The sequence below is a fragment of the Eleutherodactylus coqui genome, chromosome 2 (genome assembly GCF_035609145.1).
Source record: "Eleutherodactylus coqui strain aEleCoq1 chromosome 2, aEleCoq1.hap1, whole genome shotgun sequence".
In the NCBI taxonomy this organism is placed as follows: Eukaryota; Metazoa; Chordata; class Amphibia; order Anura; family Eleutherodactylidae; genus Eleutherodactylus; species Eleutherodactylus coqui.
In genome coordinates this window covers 134,559,393-134,576,824 of record NC_089838.1, presented here as the reverse complement: position 1 = coordinate 134,576,824, position 17,432 = coordinate 134,559,393, and the positions used below count along the sequence as shown (strand labels likewise).

Below are 17,432 nucleotides of genomic sequence, written 5' to 3'. Positions count from 1 at the left end.
CAGGGCAGAACAGTATTAGCTTTTTTTGTTGTAAAATGGGCTCATTTTAACTGAACACATCCTCAAATGAGTTAATGTGGGCCCAAGTATAAAGGCAGGAGTCAAATACCAACTTACAAAACACATTCAAAGCTTACCGTCTAACAAAGGATTCAAACGCCTGAATGCAGTATTCTCTCAACTCATCATCATCAACATTACAGAATTTAACCACAAGAGGAATTATTTTCTCCAAATATTCACCTGCAAGAGGAATTTAATCTTTAGGCAAGGCAATATAGTGAGAAGGTCTATGCAAAACCGATGTTAACAGGCTTTTACTTACCAATCCTATGACCCGCTTGCCTACTGATAGCAGCAATGCATTGTATATAGGTCCTAGTGGTAGACATCGAATCATTTTTGGAAAGCTCTGTCAATAGGTGTTCAATGAGATCAATGAACACAATGTTCCCACAACTCATAACCAGATGACCAAGTGCAATAATAGTTCTTTTCCTTACAGCCAGTCTTGGGCTTGTTAATTGTGGAAGCAAACAGCTCAAAATCGAAGGATGAAAATTAACAAGCAATCCACCCTGTCTGAAGAAAGAAACAAATAGCCAATTTGTATGTGAACTTCCTACACCTCATTTTACGTCAGTACTGAAATACAAGATGCCGTTTGCTTTTCACTGTCGCTGAAAACTTGAGGCCAGTCTCACATGGACAAGTCGTATTCAGCATGCGGGAGCCAGCAACGGAATGCAGCTCAGACTGTGGTCGGCGACCTCGCAGACGTTGTTTTCCTGTGCTGCAGATAACCAAAGACGCACGCCGGCAGTCATGCGCAGTACAGATTAAAAAAAATAAAAAATTGTATTTCAGGCGCCGTCACTAAGTGATAACGTTGGTACCCGCGGCCTATGCGTAATGTCAACTGTGGATGGGCTACGGGTCAGACGGCTTCCATTGACTTCAATGGAAGCCATCCGTATGGATTCCACAGACAAATAGAACTTGCTGCAATTTTAAATTGACTTGCGGAAACTGCAATCACTATTTCCTTATCTCAGCGGATATGCAAATGTTCTATTCTTTCAATGTGTGCGGAATATCGCAGATCATTCGAGCTGGTGACAATCGTGTATTTAGCAATTGAAATCTGGTCACGTGAGACCTGCCTAAAGGAGTTACTGGGAGAAAAACTTGATCCAGCTGTGCTGTCACCTCCTCTCTGGCCGGGTTCTGACACTGTCACATGATATAGACACTTCTTCCCACCTCTATTTGTCAGTGACATCAATGCATGGGACTGACTGGCTCATTTGAATAGCCAAGCCAATCCCTTTCTCCACCTTTGCATCAGCTTTTACGGAGAAGCAAGCTGACAGCTATTGAAACAAGCCAGTCAGCTCCTTGCAATGGAATAATCAATGCCACAGTGGGGGGTGGGGGGGGAGAATTCCCATCATGTGACCCTGTGTCAGACCTGCATTACATAGGTTCTCAACAGCACTATAAGAACCAAGCTCCGCTTGTGGAAGCTATTTTATGTGCACACTTACCCAGGATTAGGACCTCATTAATCCACCAAAGAACATAGAAACCAAAATGGTAAAGCAGCACAAAGGACTCTTTGATCTTCAAGAAGTTTTAATGATAAAAGTTTCAGGCTTTATTGGCTCCAATACACAAGCGAGGTGAGTTGGAGTCAATAAAGCCTGAAACTTTTAGCATGCAAAGATGATCAAAGAGCCATTTGTGCTGCTTTACCATTTTGATTCGTGTGTCAGACCTGGGCTAGAGGTGGAGGCGCCGGCTCCTCCACCAGACTCAAACAGGATCAGATTCATTTTTCCCTTCCAGGAAAACCTGTTTGCTGCTTCAGTCTAGTATGAAGGTCAGCCAGTGTAAATTGTACCTGCTAAGCATATCAGCCATGATGTCCAAGGCTTCCAACTGGACAGACACATCCTCTTGCTTTGCAATAGCACTTGTGAGACGTCCAGTAATTTTTTTGCAGACATTTGCAGCCAAAGCAGATCCTGTGGGATAAAAGACATTAAGTTAATCTCAAAGTTTCTCATTTTCTTAAAAAAAACTCTTTATAAACCAAGCAAAACGTATTAACGCCCCCCAGCAGTTTTGGACAAGCTCAGTTCAATCTGCAGGAAGACATTACAGTTTAGGACAAACTCATTCAAAACTTAAATGGCTGTAGCTCCGGTTCTGCTGGGGCTACCAAAATACTTTCATTTTATAGCTAAGGACCTTGGCTTTAAAATTACACCAAAAGCATGCCAGTAGCCCTTATAGAAGCGGAGCTGCAGGCGTTTGAATTGGAGTCGGGAATACAGAATTTACAGCTTGAATTTTCCTAGTGTGCAGTGCAGAGAAGAAGAGATCAGAGGCAACAGAAGATCTGTAATTCTGTATATGTTAGGACTCCCCTATCAATCATAGAGCATATTTGCTCTCCAATTGTCACATATGGGTTTTTAATTCAAAGAAAGAGTAAAATGACGAGGACTTGCTTATCTAATCACTCCTCTACACCTTTAAGCTTGTAGATGCTGCAGTCATTGTTGACCCTGGCATCTAAATATTTTTACAGGAAAAAAAAAATTGCTTTATGCAAGGATTTAAATATGGACATAACCAAAAAGAAAAAGAAAAAAAAAAAGGACCTTACATACAGTTAGTATTGCCACATCTATAACATCCTGTGCTATAAAATATTACATTTATCAAGCACACTGAATTCCATTAAAAATAAACAATAAAAAGCTGTTTTCTGATCATCTCTCTTCCCCTAAACAGGAATAAATTAGTACTAATAAAAACTACACGTTGTCGCAAAGAAAACAGGTCTGATAGAACTCCAGTGACTAGAAAAAAAACACTCTGGTCATGGACTGTAGTGCAATGCAAAAAGTATTATTGTTTATATTGCACAAACGTGGTACAACATAAAAACCTCTATAAATTTGGCTGTGTCATAATCGCAATGACTTGTAGAATAAGGCCTCCTGCACACGGGTGAAAATTCTGCGGCGGGAATCCCCGCAGAATTTCCGCCAGTACATGCCTGCATATGATTGCATTACAATACGCAATCCTATGCAGACGGCTGCAGTTTGTCTGCGCGAAATCATGCGCAGAAAACAAACCGCGGCATGCTCCATTTCTCACAGAGCCCCACACAGAAACGTCACTCCACGGCCGCCAGCTCCGCTCTACGCCGGCTGCCCGCACATGAAAGAGCCGGAGCGGGTGAGTTCAGCGCTGCTCTCTGCAGGCGCTCGGGTCGGGTCCCACTGCAAGAATTCTCGCAGCCGGATCCGACCCAGCCGTCTGCAGGCGGCCTAAAGGTAGCGATAAGTCAGCAATACTCAGCAGTGATCTGCACATTCTATCTATATCTACATAAGCCGATTGGATGTCGGGGGTAGCTTTTTTAATCTGTTGAAATTGTGTTCATATCATCTATGCTAATTGTCTTTATGTATAATTTGCGCACTAGTATTGCTGGAGCATATATGAGGGTTGATGTTTGCTACTTGTTAATGCTGCTTCAATAGATTTTATTAATGTCAATATAAACCTTTCAAACTAGAAGAATTCATTAGCTTTGTATCCAGCTAAAGAAACTGGGATGAAAACCCTACTGGTCCTTCCTATGCAGTTTGCTGCATGGCAGACAAAACCAGAACGTGGGGTACGTAGAGCCAAACACCATGTGAAATGAGCCTTACTGAACAGAGGAAAACTGCCTGTGTACGTGTCATTGACATAAAAGTTTGCAACTCAACATCTTTACGGGACTAAAGGCCCATTTACACGCAGCGATTATCGCTCAAAATTCGGTCAAACGATTGCAAATGCGCGATCATCATTGTATATAAACACTGCCATTGTTCACTTTTCAGCTGAACGATGTTTTTAAAGTGAGCCTAAAAATCAATCATTCAGCTGGAGAGAGATAACAGGGACCGCACGCTATGTTCTCCACAGGCTTTCGGAGATAACACTGTATTCTGCTGGCAGCCTGTGCAAGAACAATGAACCTGTGTGCAGGGCTCAGGCCACATGCTGTGCTCTGCAAACAGCTCCTGCAGGCCCTTTGACACACAAATGATGATGATAAAGTGTCCATTAACACTTTATGCAAAACGATCGATAAAACTGTCAATCTTTCAATTGTTTGAAAGATTGTCTTTGCGTGTAAATGGGCCTTTACACGATCCCTTTAAACTGATGGAAATGCGTTCCATCCCTCATAACTGGTTTAAGTCATTCTTTTCTTAGTATAGAAAAAAAAGTCAATCAGGAGGCTGGAATCGGCACACGTGACGGGGCGGAGCTACGCGATGATGCTTAGAAGGGGCGGAGCCAGAACGCCGCTGCTGCCGGACAGACCCGAAGGCAGAAGACCCTTCTGCGCAAGCGCGTTTAATCGGGCGATTAGACGCTGAAGTTAGACGGAGCCATGGAGACGGGGACGCCAGCGCAGGGAAGGTAAGTGAATAACTTCTGTATGGCTCATATTTAATGCACGATGTATATTACAAAGTGCATTAATATGGCCATACAGAAGTGTATAACCCCACTTGCTTTCGCGAGACAACCCCTTTAAACGGTTTCTTTTTTACTTAGGTAACTGATGAAGTTCTACAACTTAAACATTTAATCAGGGGCAGCTGTGTGGGAATACATATCCGGCAATATTAAGAAGAAACAAAATGTAAAAATCTAATATTCAAAGTAGTAACTGAATTTTACAGGGATATTCCCATCTCAGGAATCCTATTTTCACAAAACAATGCACTCACCCATAAGATGTTTATTTCCAAAATGCTCCATTCTCCAGATTACAAATCTTGATTCCTCTGCCCTCTGGTTCTTTAAGGCTTGTTGCAAGGAATACAAACCACCTCTTCTACAGAAAGAAACAGAGGAGGTTGCTGCTAGCACACTTTAATTCTGATGGTCGGGCTCTCAGAAGCACATGTGCAGTAACTCCCAGGTCAGCCACCAGATGCAATTGTGCTCTGCCATTTCTTTCAATACAAGTGATGTTTGACTTGTAACGAGCAGTAAATAACCAGAGGGCAGAGGAATCAATAACTGCAATATCTGAAGAACGGAGCATTGTGGAAATAAACATCCTGTAGATGAATGCATTATGCGATTTCAAACACAATAGTAATGTGAATTCTCATTTAATTGCAATAGCAGGAAATCTTTGCAAAGATGGAACAATAGGTCAATGGACTTCTACACAGAAGAGATTGCTAATTACAGTAGCATTGAGAGGAGGGGGAAAAAAAGCAGCAAACACACGTATAAGTTCAACCTCTTCTCCTGCTATGCTGAAGTAGTTTTCAGGGACTCAAAAATATACCCAACAGGCTGGAAATGTAATAAATAACGTTTCAGAACAAACGTATTTGAAGATCCACTCCAAAAACGGCAGGAACACGTCAGTCGCATCTTCTATAGTGACAGCTCCCTCTCCTGTACACACACAAGGAGAGCTGTCCCTGTAGAGGATGCAGGCGGGAAGAGCGCTTGACACTACGACATACATGGCCACGATGTACATACAAGTCATTCTGCCTGTGGATTGAGCAGCATGAACTTAGCAGCAGGTTCCATTGAAGAACACAATTTAATATACCCCTGCCAGGCCAAGGCATTCTAGTCCAGCAAGCAGGCTGCTTTATAGAGGTCACCAACTCACTGGTTATTATAATTAATAGGGGCATCTTTCAACTTCCCCCATTCTAAGACCCCAGCTTGAGTGACAGTTTTGAGCGATCATCTTTGCATAGTCTATAGTAGCTAATTAGCTACTAGAGAGCTATGCAGGTGGAGCGAGACACCGCCGCTATCGCTCGGCAAACAATACAGCTGTTTTGCATAAGCACACAACTGCACTGTTCTCCACGCTTACAGCTCGTGTCCCGCTATGAACTACCAGTGGGACACGAGCTGAAAGAATCTCATCAGCGCTGCCGACTGTGATAACAGGCTGCACTGCTGATAAGAGTTCATCGCTCAATTCTAGAAATCTAGAATAGAGCGAGGAACGAATCGTGCACGATGTCCATGCATTTAGATAACGGTTATCGTTGAAAAGATGGCTTTAAGCAAATTTTGTATCCAAATGGGCCTTAACAGACAGTATTTTCCAAAGTACGTCCACATTCATCAAGTTCCTCTCCGCATAAACCCATCCAGCATTCGTTATTAGGGGAATACTCTTACCGCTGGAAGCCGGTGGAAGCTCTCCAATTACAGTTTTCAGCCCAATGCTGGAAATATCGCGTAGCTGCTCCTTGTCGGACAACATATTAGTGCAGAGAGTGTCCACAATCGTCTCAACTTGATATTCCTTCACTTTACTTACGAGAGGACCGAGACTAAATAGAAGCACAAGCATTTTAAATTTGGATCTGATGAGACATTTGTTTTGTTCTTAATTCTTTGCAACAAGTGAACATATGAAGTCACAAAAAATAAGTGAGATGAGCAAATCTGAAAGGTAAAGCTGGCAAGACAGCTTCCAAGGCTCCTCCTGATCACTCAGGGCTCATTCACATCTACCTTGGAAGTTCAGTTCGCAGCCTCCATCACAGATTTCCATTAAAATCCAGGATGATGTAGTGCAGCATGCAGTACTATTTTGTCTGGGAAAATGCTGGAGGGCATTAACAGGAGCCCAACAAGACATCAATAAAGGGGTTCTCTGGGATTTTCCCTACTGATGGCCTACCTTTAGGATAGGTAATCAATGTTTGATCAGCGGGTGGTCCGCTGCTAGGAATCACCACCGATCGACTGATCCCTGGTTAGTGCAGACCGTGTTAAAAGCAGATAGCGCTGATCATATTGAAGTGGCTTAGTTTGGTACTACGCCTTTGCAGTGGCCACACAGCTAGCTGCTTCTGTCTGCACTGATAGCAGGCCCAGGGATCAGCAGGGTTCCTGAGCAGATCAACTACTGAAAACCAATACTGAGTATAGCTCATCAATAGTAAAAGTCCTGGAGAATCCCTTTTATAGTCAATAGGGTCCATACTGCACTGTTTTGCTCATCACAGGACAGATTAATTCTACCCAGGGATTCCATATTCCTCTCCCATGACAGATCAGGAAAATGAAATCAGTAAGTGGTGATATAAAGGAGTCCTTAATTTGGTCGTTTGACTTTTGTACTCAACATTGTTTTATTCATACATGATATTCTGTTTAGAAAATGATTATCAACAAGCAAAAATCGTATAAAACAATGATCAGATCCATGTTTAGCACTGGTTTATACATCATGTTCTTCATTTAAATTCTAATTCATTTTAATGCATGTTTTTCCACGAGTCACTTCCTGCAAATAGATAACCTATTTTTCAAACACTTGTGCGGGTAGACTGTACCAGCCAAAAAACTATTGGCACCAGCAACATGCAAGAAAATTGTAAGTATTTCACATGCAGCAGATTTGTGGCAGAAATGACTGCAACTGAAAATCAGTTCCATTCATCAAAACCTGGATGTTTTGGCAGAAAGCACTTGGATTTCTGCAAGCCCTAGTCACATGAATGGGACACTCGCAGACATTCCTGCATCAAACCTGCCACATATGAATCTATAGGTGAACACGCAGCAGAAAAATCCACAAGCCCACTTGTGAATTCTGATGCAAATTTGCACGCATACCATGCACAACTTGTGGACAAGTGCGGCGCAGTCTCGGAAAGGACGCAACCTTTTTCAATACTCTGCAATCCCTTGAAAGAGGTTATCCCACCAAAATCCTCCCAAGGAAAGATGATAGATGTCCGATTGCTGGAGTTCCAACCACGGAGATCATCAGTGTTATTAGTAACTGAAGTGGCAGTATGCACGCATGACTACCGTTCCATTATCTTTTATGGGCCTGAAGACATAGCCCAATGACGCTCTTGGCCATCTCCATAGACCTTGAATTGTGGGCTGGTCATGTATAAGCACCAATACTTCATTCACTAGAAGGACTCGGGGTGCATCATGCTTGTAATCCTTGGGGGTCTATAGATTAGCCCCCTGGTGACCATACATTTACCTCCTGCAGACAGCAATGGGAGAAGGCTCCATCTGTATCCCAGTACTTTACAGCCAGGAACAGCATTGCAAGAAACAGGGGAGGAGAACGCTGATTTTCTGAGATCTACTATATGTATATTTCTTATACTGTGACTCCAAGGAGGACGTGACATTGATGGAAGAACTTTTGTGCATTTTTTATATTAAGTGTTGCTTTAACTTCTACATTAACCCCTGTAATGTATAGAATACCCTACTGGATGCTCTATGGAGTCCATGTATATTAGCCACTGTCATACCGCATGTATCAGCAAAATAGAAAAAAAGAAAAGAAAACACATCTACGTTACTTGATGTAACTTACCATTTCACAGCTAGATTTTGAACTTCACCATTCTTGTCTTCCAAAAGCTTTAAAATCATCTTAACGACTTTACGCTCACTGTCATCGTCCAGCTTAATGGAGTCCTTCTGCAGCTCCGTCATTAGGTCATTCGTTGCCATGAATCTACAAAGAAAAGAAAAAGTATGAACAACTGACCACAAAGTAAAGCGCACAGAAAAAAAAACAAAAAAACTCCATAGGGCTCATTTTCCATGGGCATATGTATAAACCGCTGCAGGTCTCTCCGCAGCGTTTTACACATTTTTCAGCCTTACGCTCTGCCGGCAGAGACTGCGTATGGCACTGCACATCACACGCACAGTGACTTTTTTTTATTCCCCGCTCGATGTGTATGGAAATGTACCGTGTATAGACAGCGTATCATACACAGTAAATACAAGTGTATAGGGCTCACACTGCGTACGAATGCAGAGAAATAGAGCATGCCGCGATTTATTTCTTTTGCGTATCAATACGCAGTGTACACACGCCGGTGTGCATGGATCAATGAAAATCCATCGGCTTTTACTGACTCCATTCACCACGTATCACGCGTCTGTGATAGGCAGTAGAAACACAGTTGTGGATATGAGCCCTTTAGGCTGTTGCGAGCAAGTGGATCGTCGTGAAAATCAACATAAAAAGACGTGGATTTTCAGAAGCGGAATTCACACGGAATCTTTCCCACGAGCAATTCGACCGTGTGACCATACCAGTATGAAGAATAGAAGTATTTACTTAAAGGGGTTGTCCCGCGAAAGCAAGTGGGGGTATACACTTCTGTATGGCCATATTAATGCACTTTGTAATATACATCGTGCATTAAATATGAGCCATACAGAAGTTATTCACTTACCTGCTCCGTTGCTAGCGTCCTCGTCTCCATGGTGCCGTCTAATTTCAGCGTCTAATCTCCCGATTAGACGCGCTTGCGCAGTCCGGTCTTCTCCCTGGTGAATGGGGCCGCTCGTGCCGGAGAGCTGCTCCTCGTAGCTCCGCCCCGTCACGTGTGCCGATTCCAGCCAATGAGGAGGCTGGAATCGGCAATGGAACGCACAGAGCCCACGGTGCACCATGGGAGAAGACCTGCGGTCCACCGTGGGTGAAGATCCCGGCGGCCATCTTAGCAAGGTAAGTAAGAAGTCGCCGCAGCGTGGGGATTCGGGTAAGTACTATCCGTTTTTTGGGTTTTTTTACCCCTGCATCGGGTTTGTCTCGCGCTGAACGGGGGGGGGGGGGGGGGGGGGGCCTATTGAAAAAAAAAAAAACCGTTTCGGTGCAGGACAACCCCTTTAACCATACAAGTCTGGACAGCAGACAGGTCCTCTTTGCAGTTGGTACATCTTCCCTACCTAGCATAACCTAAACAGGCCCTAATACAACAGGTGTAAGTAGTCATCAAAAGCAACGAAGAATTCCTAGGCTTCTTGTCCACGGGCGGGGCAATATCCCGCGGCAGATTTCCACCGCATGAGCCGCCACCGGGGAGCAGGAGACAGCTGACGGATCTCCGCACTGAGCCTTTTTGACAGATAGGCTCACCGTGGAGAATCGCAGCAATTCGCAGCATGCTGCGAATTGAATCCTGCGAGCGGAGAATTGCTCTGATTATCCGCTCGTGGACACAGCGGCTGTGCTTTCCATAGCAACGCCGGCAGAATCACGCTCGTAGACATGCAGCCTAAGGCAAGAATCACACAGAGGTTTTCATCATGGGAGATACACCTTGTAACCCCGCAGGTGCTGCCGTCATTGCTGACCGTGGCATCTAAACGTTTTTACAGAAAAAACAAATTTCAAACTATTTGGAAAAAATGTTAAAAGTGAAAAAAAGAAAACCAAAAACCCTACACATAATTGTTATTGCCACACCCATAACATCTAGTACTATAGAATATTACATTAAGCAAGCACAAAAAACAAAATCTAAAAAATAGATGTTTTCTGATCATCTCACTCTACCAAAACAGGAATAAAAAATAAATGTAAACTATTGTGCATACCTGAAAATGGCGCCAATAGAAACTACAAGGTGCCTCGCAAAAAGCAGACCTGATACAGCTCTGTCGACTGAGAAATAAAAATGCTCTGGTCTTGGAACATGCGCCCGTACAAAAAGTCATTTAAATTGCGCAGAAGTGGTAAAAGAGAATAAAATCCCTAGAAATTTGGTGTACTCATGATTGTAATGACTCTTAGAATACCGGTAACAATATTTATACTACACCGCAAAAGCCATGAAATTAAATCACAAAAAAAGGGCAATCTTGTTTTTCCCTATTGCCTCCAGCTAGAAAAAAAATTTGGAAAAAGCCATTTAATATATTATATGTAGCAGAAATGAGTTGCTCTAAAAACTAGAGCTTGTCCCACAAAACACAAGGTGTCCTAAAACTACATTAATGAAAAAAATAAAGGGTTATGACTGCTGAAACACAAAAGGGGATACCATTTACTTAATCTTAAGGTGGAAATTAGTTAGGTCACTTAGGGGTTAAAAATGCGCTTCAGGCGACTGAGTTCTGCATGAAGTATCAGGAGACAAATACAAAATCTACAATAGAAAAGTGACATTTTTTGGGAGGCTCTTAACAATTTTAAGCTAAAAAAAACTGCATGTGTGCTTCTGGCCTAAGAGGACTAAAGCCGATACAATGGCATCGATTCTGTATGGTCTTTACAGTCACCATATAGACCTACTCTAAGGCCTCATGCCCACGGCCGTGTCGGACTCCGCCAGCGGAATAACAGAGTCTGACATGACGCCCCCAAAGACCCCATACTTACCTCTCCGGATCCACCGTGCGAGTCCTGTCTGGTGAGCCAGCGCACACACGCAGTGCAGCGCATGACATGCCGGCGGTGGCGCCTATGCACGTGATATTACTGCTGTGCTCACAGCAGACGTATAGCGTGACGGATGGCTTACATTGACTACAATGGAAGCGTCCGCGGGTTTTCCCACGATTTCTTTAATGCTGCCGAATTCCGCAGCGTGAACATTGAAAGGCAGAAAGCTATTAGGTTCAATAGAACCTAATAGCTGCAGAATAAGGTTTGGTTTTTTTTGCGTGTGCTTCGGCGGTTTTTACTGCCCTTTTTGTGCCCACAAACACTCCCCGATTAAAATGGCTATTTAGCCCAATGACTTTCAGATGTGCTCTTTTTCCAGCAGAATTGCACTGTTTTTCACCCATCTTCTTGCATACTGGGCCTATAGACTTCCATGGGGACCTTTGGTGCACAAAAGTAGAGCATGCTGCGTTTTTTCTTTCACACACGTGAAATGAGCCCCCAAGATACAGAACTGTCGATGAACCCATTGAAGTCAATGTGTTTTATTCTCTGTGTATTGTGCATGCGAATACGCCCGTATGAAGCTGCCCTAACTGGCTGCACAGATAGTTTGTATGGCAGTGTCAGTCCATGAGAAAAATACGTATATGGTACAATGTAATGGGCCATTTACACCGGGCGGTTATCACTCAAAATGTATTCAAAGAAACTCATTTGAGCAATAATCGTACAGTGCAAATGCAGGTTATTAAGTTGACATTTGGTTCTGTGTAAACGCTGCCCGCTCCACACTTCACATAGATGGTGAAGCTCTGAGACAGAAGCTCGCGATCCAGCGGTGATGTCTGTCAGTGTAAATACTCTACGCGAGTGTTAACGACCTTAGCCGTGACGTCAGTGCTCATGCAGTTGTTTACCGGACTGTCATCTCGTGTAAAAGGGACATTAGTTAGTGGGACTTTAGAAAACCACATTCATGGGATGAAACCACGTGCAAATCTGAGGACGAGCTGCAGAAATAACTATCAGCTAGATGCCTTAGGGCACTTTTAGGCCGGGCTCACACGAACAGGTTGGATTTCCCATGCAGGGGGTCCACAGCAGACTGAGCCCGGCCGGTGGCCCTGCATACAGCACTAACCTGCATTGCGTATGAAAGCGGAGGCTCGCAGATAGCAATGCGCAGTAGTTTGTTTTTCTGTTTGTATTTCCCGCGGGTAATCGCAGCCGGTACGCAATGGGCTGCGAGTCAGATGCCTCTGTTGACATCAATAGAGACCGTCTGTGCGGATTTTACATAAAAAAAGAGCATGCTGCGATTTTTCTCTCTCCTCGTGAAATCCGCAATTTGTATCCAGAAGTGCGAAGGAAAATTAGATGTCTTTCAATGTCTGCGTATTACCGCGAAAAACCTGCAAGAACGCCGATTGTGGAATCCGCAATTCTAAACCGATCTTATGAGCCCAGCCTAAGGCCGCCTGCAGCTGCGTCTGCGAGCCCCGCACAGAAATAGAGCATGCCGCGGTTTGTTTGCCACGCGAGGCTTCGTGCGTCCAAACCGCAGCCGTCTGCATAGGATTGCGATTGTTAACGCAATCCTATGCAGGCTTCCAGCGGCGGAAATCCCGCCGCGGAATTTCCGCTCGTGTGCAGGCACCCTAACACGGGGTATCTGCTTTAAAAAAAAAAAAAAAAAACCGCTCAAAAAAGCAATTTACAGCAATAATCATCCCGTGTAAAAGCGGGACCTGGCGGGGTACCGAGCGAGAAGTTGCTCATTATTAATAGTGGCTTTGTTTCAAGTGAGCTTAAATGAAGCAACTAATGGGCAGTGGTTGACCTATCAGGTGAATGGTTGCAGGCGGTCGGAAGGGACCCCCAACGCGCTCCGCATCCATTCACCAAATGACTGTTGCTCCTGTGTAAAGGCATCCTTGCATGCAGAAATACGATGGATTCAACCACTGTCTTGAAACAGGCGAAATCTGCACTAAATGTGTTATGTCCCAGAACCAATAAGTGAGGGTTCAGCAGGTCAGCTTCTGTCCCTTCAGGTCCCAGCTATCATCTGCTGGCTTGTGGAATGTATATGGAGGAGCGTCCCCTCTCCTGACAGGTCTGTATAAGCCCGGCTCACATGAGCGGGTCCGATTCTGCATGCAGGAGGCCCGCAGTGCATTCTGGCTGTGAGCCCCGGAGGTTAAACGGTGTACCTCCTGTAACTGTACTGCGGAGGCTCACAGGCGGTCACACTCACTAGATTTTTTGTATTTCTTGCACTGTCGCATAGTGATGGCGCGGGTACCCACAGTCCATATGCAATGTTTACTGCATATGGACTGTGGGTCTCACAGCCCCTGTTGACAATAATTGAGGCCGTCTGCGCCGATTTTGCAGCAAAATAGAGCACGCTGCGGCTTTTCTTCCGCTTACGGAATACGTAAATCACAGCCACGAACCTGAAATCGAAAATGCATGCCTTTCAACGCCTGCGTTTTACCGTGGATGATAATTACAAAATCCACAATACAAATCCGCCCGTGTGAGGCTGGCCTTACAAAATACTTGTATCCCCATGAAATAATTCGGGAGCCGTTCTTCCTCCTCAGTACAGAATAATGTGACAACTGGGTGCCAGCAGCCCCCCATCCCTCGCCACAGGGTGCCAGCAGCCCCCCATCCCTCGCCACAGGGTGCCAGCAGCCCCCCCATCCCTCGCCACAGGGTGCCAGCAGCCCCCCCATCCCTCGCCACAGGGTGCCAGCAGCCCCCCCATCCCTCGCCACAGGGTGCCAGCAGCCCCCCCATCCCTCGCCACAGGGTGCCAGCAGCCCCCCCATCCCTCGCCACAGGGTGCCAGCAGCCCCCCCATCCCTCGCCACAGGGTGCCAGCAGCCCCCCCATCCCTCGCCACAGGGTGCCAGCAGCCCCCCATCCCTCGCCACAGGGTATCTGCACACAGTCTGACACTACCAGCACTAAACAGTCTATGAAAAGACTTGCAGAGGCCGCTGCGCCTGCACCAAAGCCAAGAGAGCGGCGCAGTCCTTCAGTTACACACAGCGCCTCCAGCTGACCAGAGCTGGAGATGTCAAGCAACAGCACTGCAGATGTGTAGCCAAAGGAACGGCACCAGAGCCCAGACACTGAGGGTGGTGCGATCACCCATTGGGCAGTACAATAGTAATTTACATACCACGCATAATTGGATTTTTTATGGATTTGAAGCAGTGAAGAAAGTACAGATAGATTGATCTGCTAATGGCACATTATGTTTACCGACTACCTGGACATCGAGTAGTACGGCTGGACTGAGGAGGAGAGCAGATGGAAGTTTTCTGCAAGTTGAAACTGCCAATTAAAGGGGTTATTTGAATTAAGTTGTTTGTTTTTTTTAATTAAAGGGGTATGCCAGAACTTTTATTTTTGCTGTCGATGACTGATAGGGATCTTCCCCTCAGACCCCTGCTGATCAGCTAATTCCCAGAGCCGCCTGCAATACCAACTCAGGCTACTGCACAGTGGTCAGCGCTTTCTGTGGCCCCGCGAATCAGCTGATCGGCAGGCATCCGGCGGGGGATCCTAGTCGGTCATCCGTAACATTAATTTTAAAAAGTTACAGATACCTCCTTAAATTCATAATCCCCATGCCAAAATATGCTGCGCTCTATTCACCTCCCGGCACGTCCGGCTGTCCGTCCTCCATGCCTGGTTCAGTTTGACAGGTACGGAATGTCAGACCGCCGCAGCCAATCACAGACCTCAGTGTTGGGGTGCTGAGCCCTGTCATTGGCTGCAGTAGCTTGTGATGTCCCATCCACAGACTGACTGCAGCATGTATACAGGGAGACCCGGCGCTGCGGGAGAGGGAGGTATACAATATGTTATGTTTTAGCACAGGAACACTAATGTAAAAAACAAAAAATTACCTCCCAAAAACCCCTTTAATGTTTTTGGAGCCCTGGTGACGGTCCCTGATGAGAGGGACTGGAGAGATCAGTCCTCCGCCAGTAGACAAGACTGTCAGTGACTGGCGGGCTGTAATCACACAGGAAGGCTTTATGTACAAGTCGGACAAAACTCGCCCAGAAAATGGAACCATCCAAATGGGTTCGTTCACACTTGTACGGCGGGTTTGAAAGAGCGCTCTACTTGGTCAGTGCAGAGGGGCCGTCTGATGCTAAATGCGTCCGAGAGGGCGTTACGCCTGAGATTTCCGGACGTGTATCTCCATTCATTCTGAAAGAAAGCTGCAGAGGGAGCAGGAAAGGTGAACCCTGCAGCCGGACAGACCAAACAGCACCGGGACGGATCACACTGACCCTAACGGGGTCGGCACGCTCTCTGCTCAGCTGCCCCACTTTTGGATGCAGGTGTGAAACCGGCCCGAGCCAAGCTAAGGAGTAATGTCTACTGATGAGCCGGGAGAGGAGTAACCTCATCACTAGCCTATGGCTGCAGTCACTGTATAGGGTGCACCGGCCTGCAGGGTGATGGGATGTACAGGATGTACCGGCCTGCAGTCACTGGATAGGGCGCACCGGCCTGCAGGGTGATGGGATGTACAGGATGTACCGGCCTGCAGTCACTGGATAGGATGCACCGGCCCGCAGGGTGGCGGGATGCACCGGCCTGCAGTGCTGTCCGGGCTGTGCGCTGTGTGCAGCACATGAGGCTCCCGCCGCACACGGCCCGCGCTGGGATGACAGGAGCGGCGCGGGGCTGCAAGGCCGGTAAAATGCTCCCCAGCACATGGCGCACAGCAGCCCGGGGAGGGAGCCCGCACGGCGCCGCGGCCTAGTGAGCGCCTGGCAGTGAGGCCGCACCCCCGTCCTCCGCGCTGCTTCTCGCCGCCTGCAGGTGACCACAGTCCCGCCTCACCTGAAGTCCTTGTCGCTGGACGTCATTTTCTCCAGCAGGTTGGAGATGTGGTACGAGGCGCTCGCCATGATGACGCTGGTGAAGTCTCCCCCGCCGGGGCCCCGTGTCTGGATTCCCCCGCTCCAGCCGCAGACAAGGCTAGTTACAGCGGCAGCAGGCGAGAGGATGGACGTGCGCGCCCACGATACTGCTCCGTGTACGTGCGCGTCCCCGTCTGACCACGCCCAGATCCGCTCCACAAAGCCTCTACGTCAGTTCCCAACCTGGGCGCCGTGGCAACCCTCTGTGCCAGAGCTTCTAGGGTGATCATGGGCAGAGGGAGAGAAGGACACAGGGGAAGGCAGAGAGAGAAGGGCACAGGGGAAGGCAGGAGGGAGAGGAGGGGACAGGGAAGGGCAGGAGACAGAGGGAGAGAAGGGCAGGAGACAGAGAGAGAGAGAGGAGACAGGGGAAGGCAGAGAGAGAAGGGCACAGGGGAAGGCAGGAGGGAGAGGAGGGGACAGGGAAGGGAAGGAGACAGAGGGAGAGAAGGGCAGGAGACAGAGAGAGAGAGAGGAGACAGGGGAAGGCAGAGAGAGAAGGGCACAGGGGAGGCAGGAGACAGAGGGAGAGAAGGGCAGGAGACAGAGAGAGAGAGAGGAGACGGGAGGCAGGAGACAGAGGGAGAGAAGGGCAGGAGACAGAGAGAGAGAGAGAGGAGACGGGAGGCAGGAGACAGAGGGAGAGAAGACAGGGGAGGCAGGAGACAGAGGGAGAGAAGGGGACAGAGAGAGAGAGGAGACAGGGGAAGGCAGGAGACGGGGGAGAGAAGGGGGCAGGGAAGGCAGGAGACAGAGGGAGAGAAAGGGACAGGGAAGGGCAGGAGACAGCGGGAGAGAAGGAGACAGGGAAGGGCAGGAGACAGCCGGAGAGGAAGAGAAGGAAACGGGAGAGAATGAGAGGAGGGTGAAGGGGACAAGAGAGGGAGAGAAAGAGACGGGAGGGAAGGAGACAGAGGAGGGGGAGGGAAGGAGACAGAGGAGGGGGAGGGGAGGAGGGGGAGGGAAGGAGACAGAGGAGGGGGAGAGAAGGAGACAGAGGAGAGGGAGGGAAGGAGACACAGGGGAGGGAGGGCAGGAGACAGAGGAAAGGGAGAGAAGGAGAGGGAGAGAAGGAGACAGGAGAGGGAGAGAAGGAGACAGAGGGGAGGGAGAGAAGGAGACAGAGGGGAGGGAGAGAAGGAGACAGAAGAGGGAAAGAAAAAGACAGGAGAGGGAGAGAAGGAAACGGGAGGGAATGAGATGAGGGAGAGAAGGAAACGGGA

The 17,432-nt window shown here is 47.1% G+C and overlaps 1 protein-coding gene across 1 annotated transcript in view; it reads right to left on the bottom strand.

Annotated features, from left to right (window-relative positions):
* Nucleotides 1–16,334, bottom strand: part of CAND1 (cullin associated and neddylation dissociated 1) — a 28,859-nt gene extending 12,525 nt beyond the window's left edge. The window contains exons 1-6 of the mRNA XM_066591603.1: nucleotides 16,130–16,334; nucleotides 8,432–8,575; nucleotides 6,253–6,407; nucleotides 1,904–2,027; nucleotides 326–582; nucleotides 138–243 (exon numbers count right to left, since the gene is read on the bottom strand). Coding sequence (XP_066447700.1) covers nucleotides 138–243; nucleotides 326–582; nucleotides 1,904–2,027; nucleotides 6,253–6,407; nucleotides 8,432–8,575; nucleotides 16,130–16,197 — 854 coding nt within the window. The 5' untranslated portion in view covers nucleotides 16,198–16,334. The remainder of the gene's footprint in view (nucleotides 1–137; nucleotides 244–325; nucleotides 583–1,903; nucleotides 2,028–6,252; nucleotides 6,408–8,431; nucleotides 8,576–16,129) is intronic.
* Nucleotides 16,335–17,432: the final 1,098 nt, after the last annotated feature.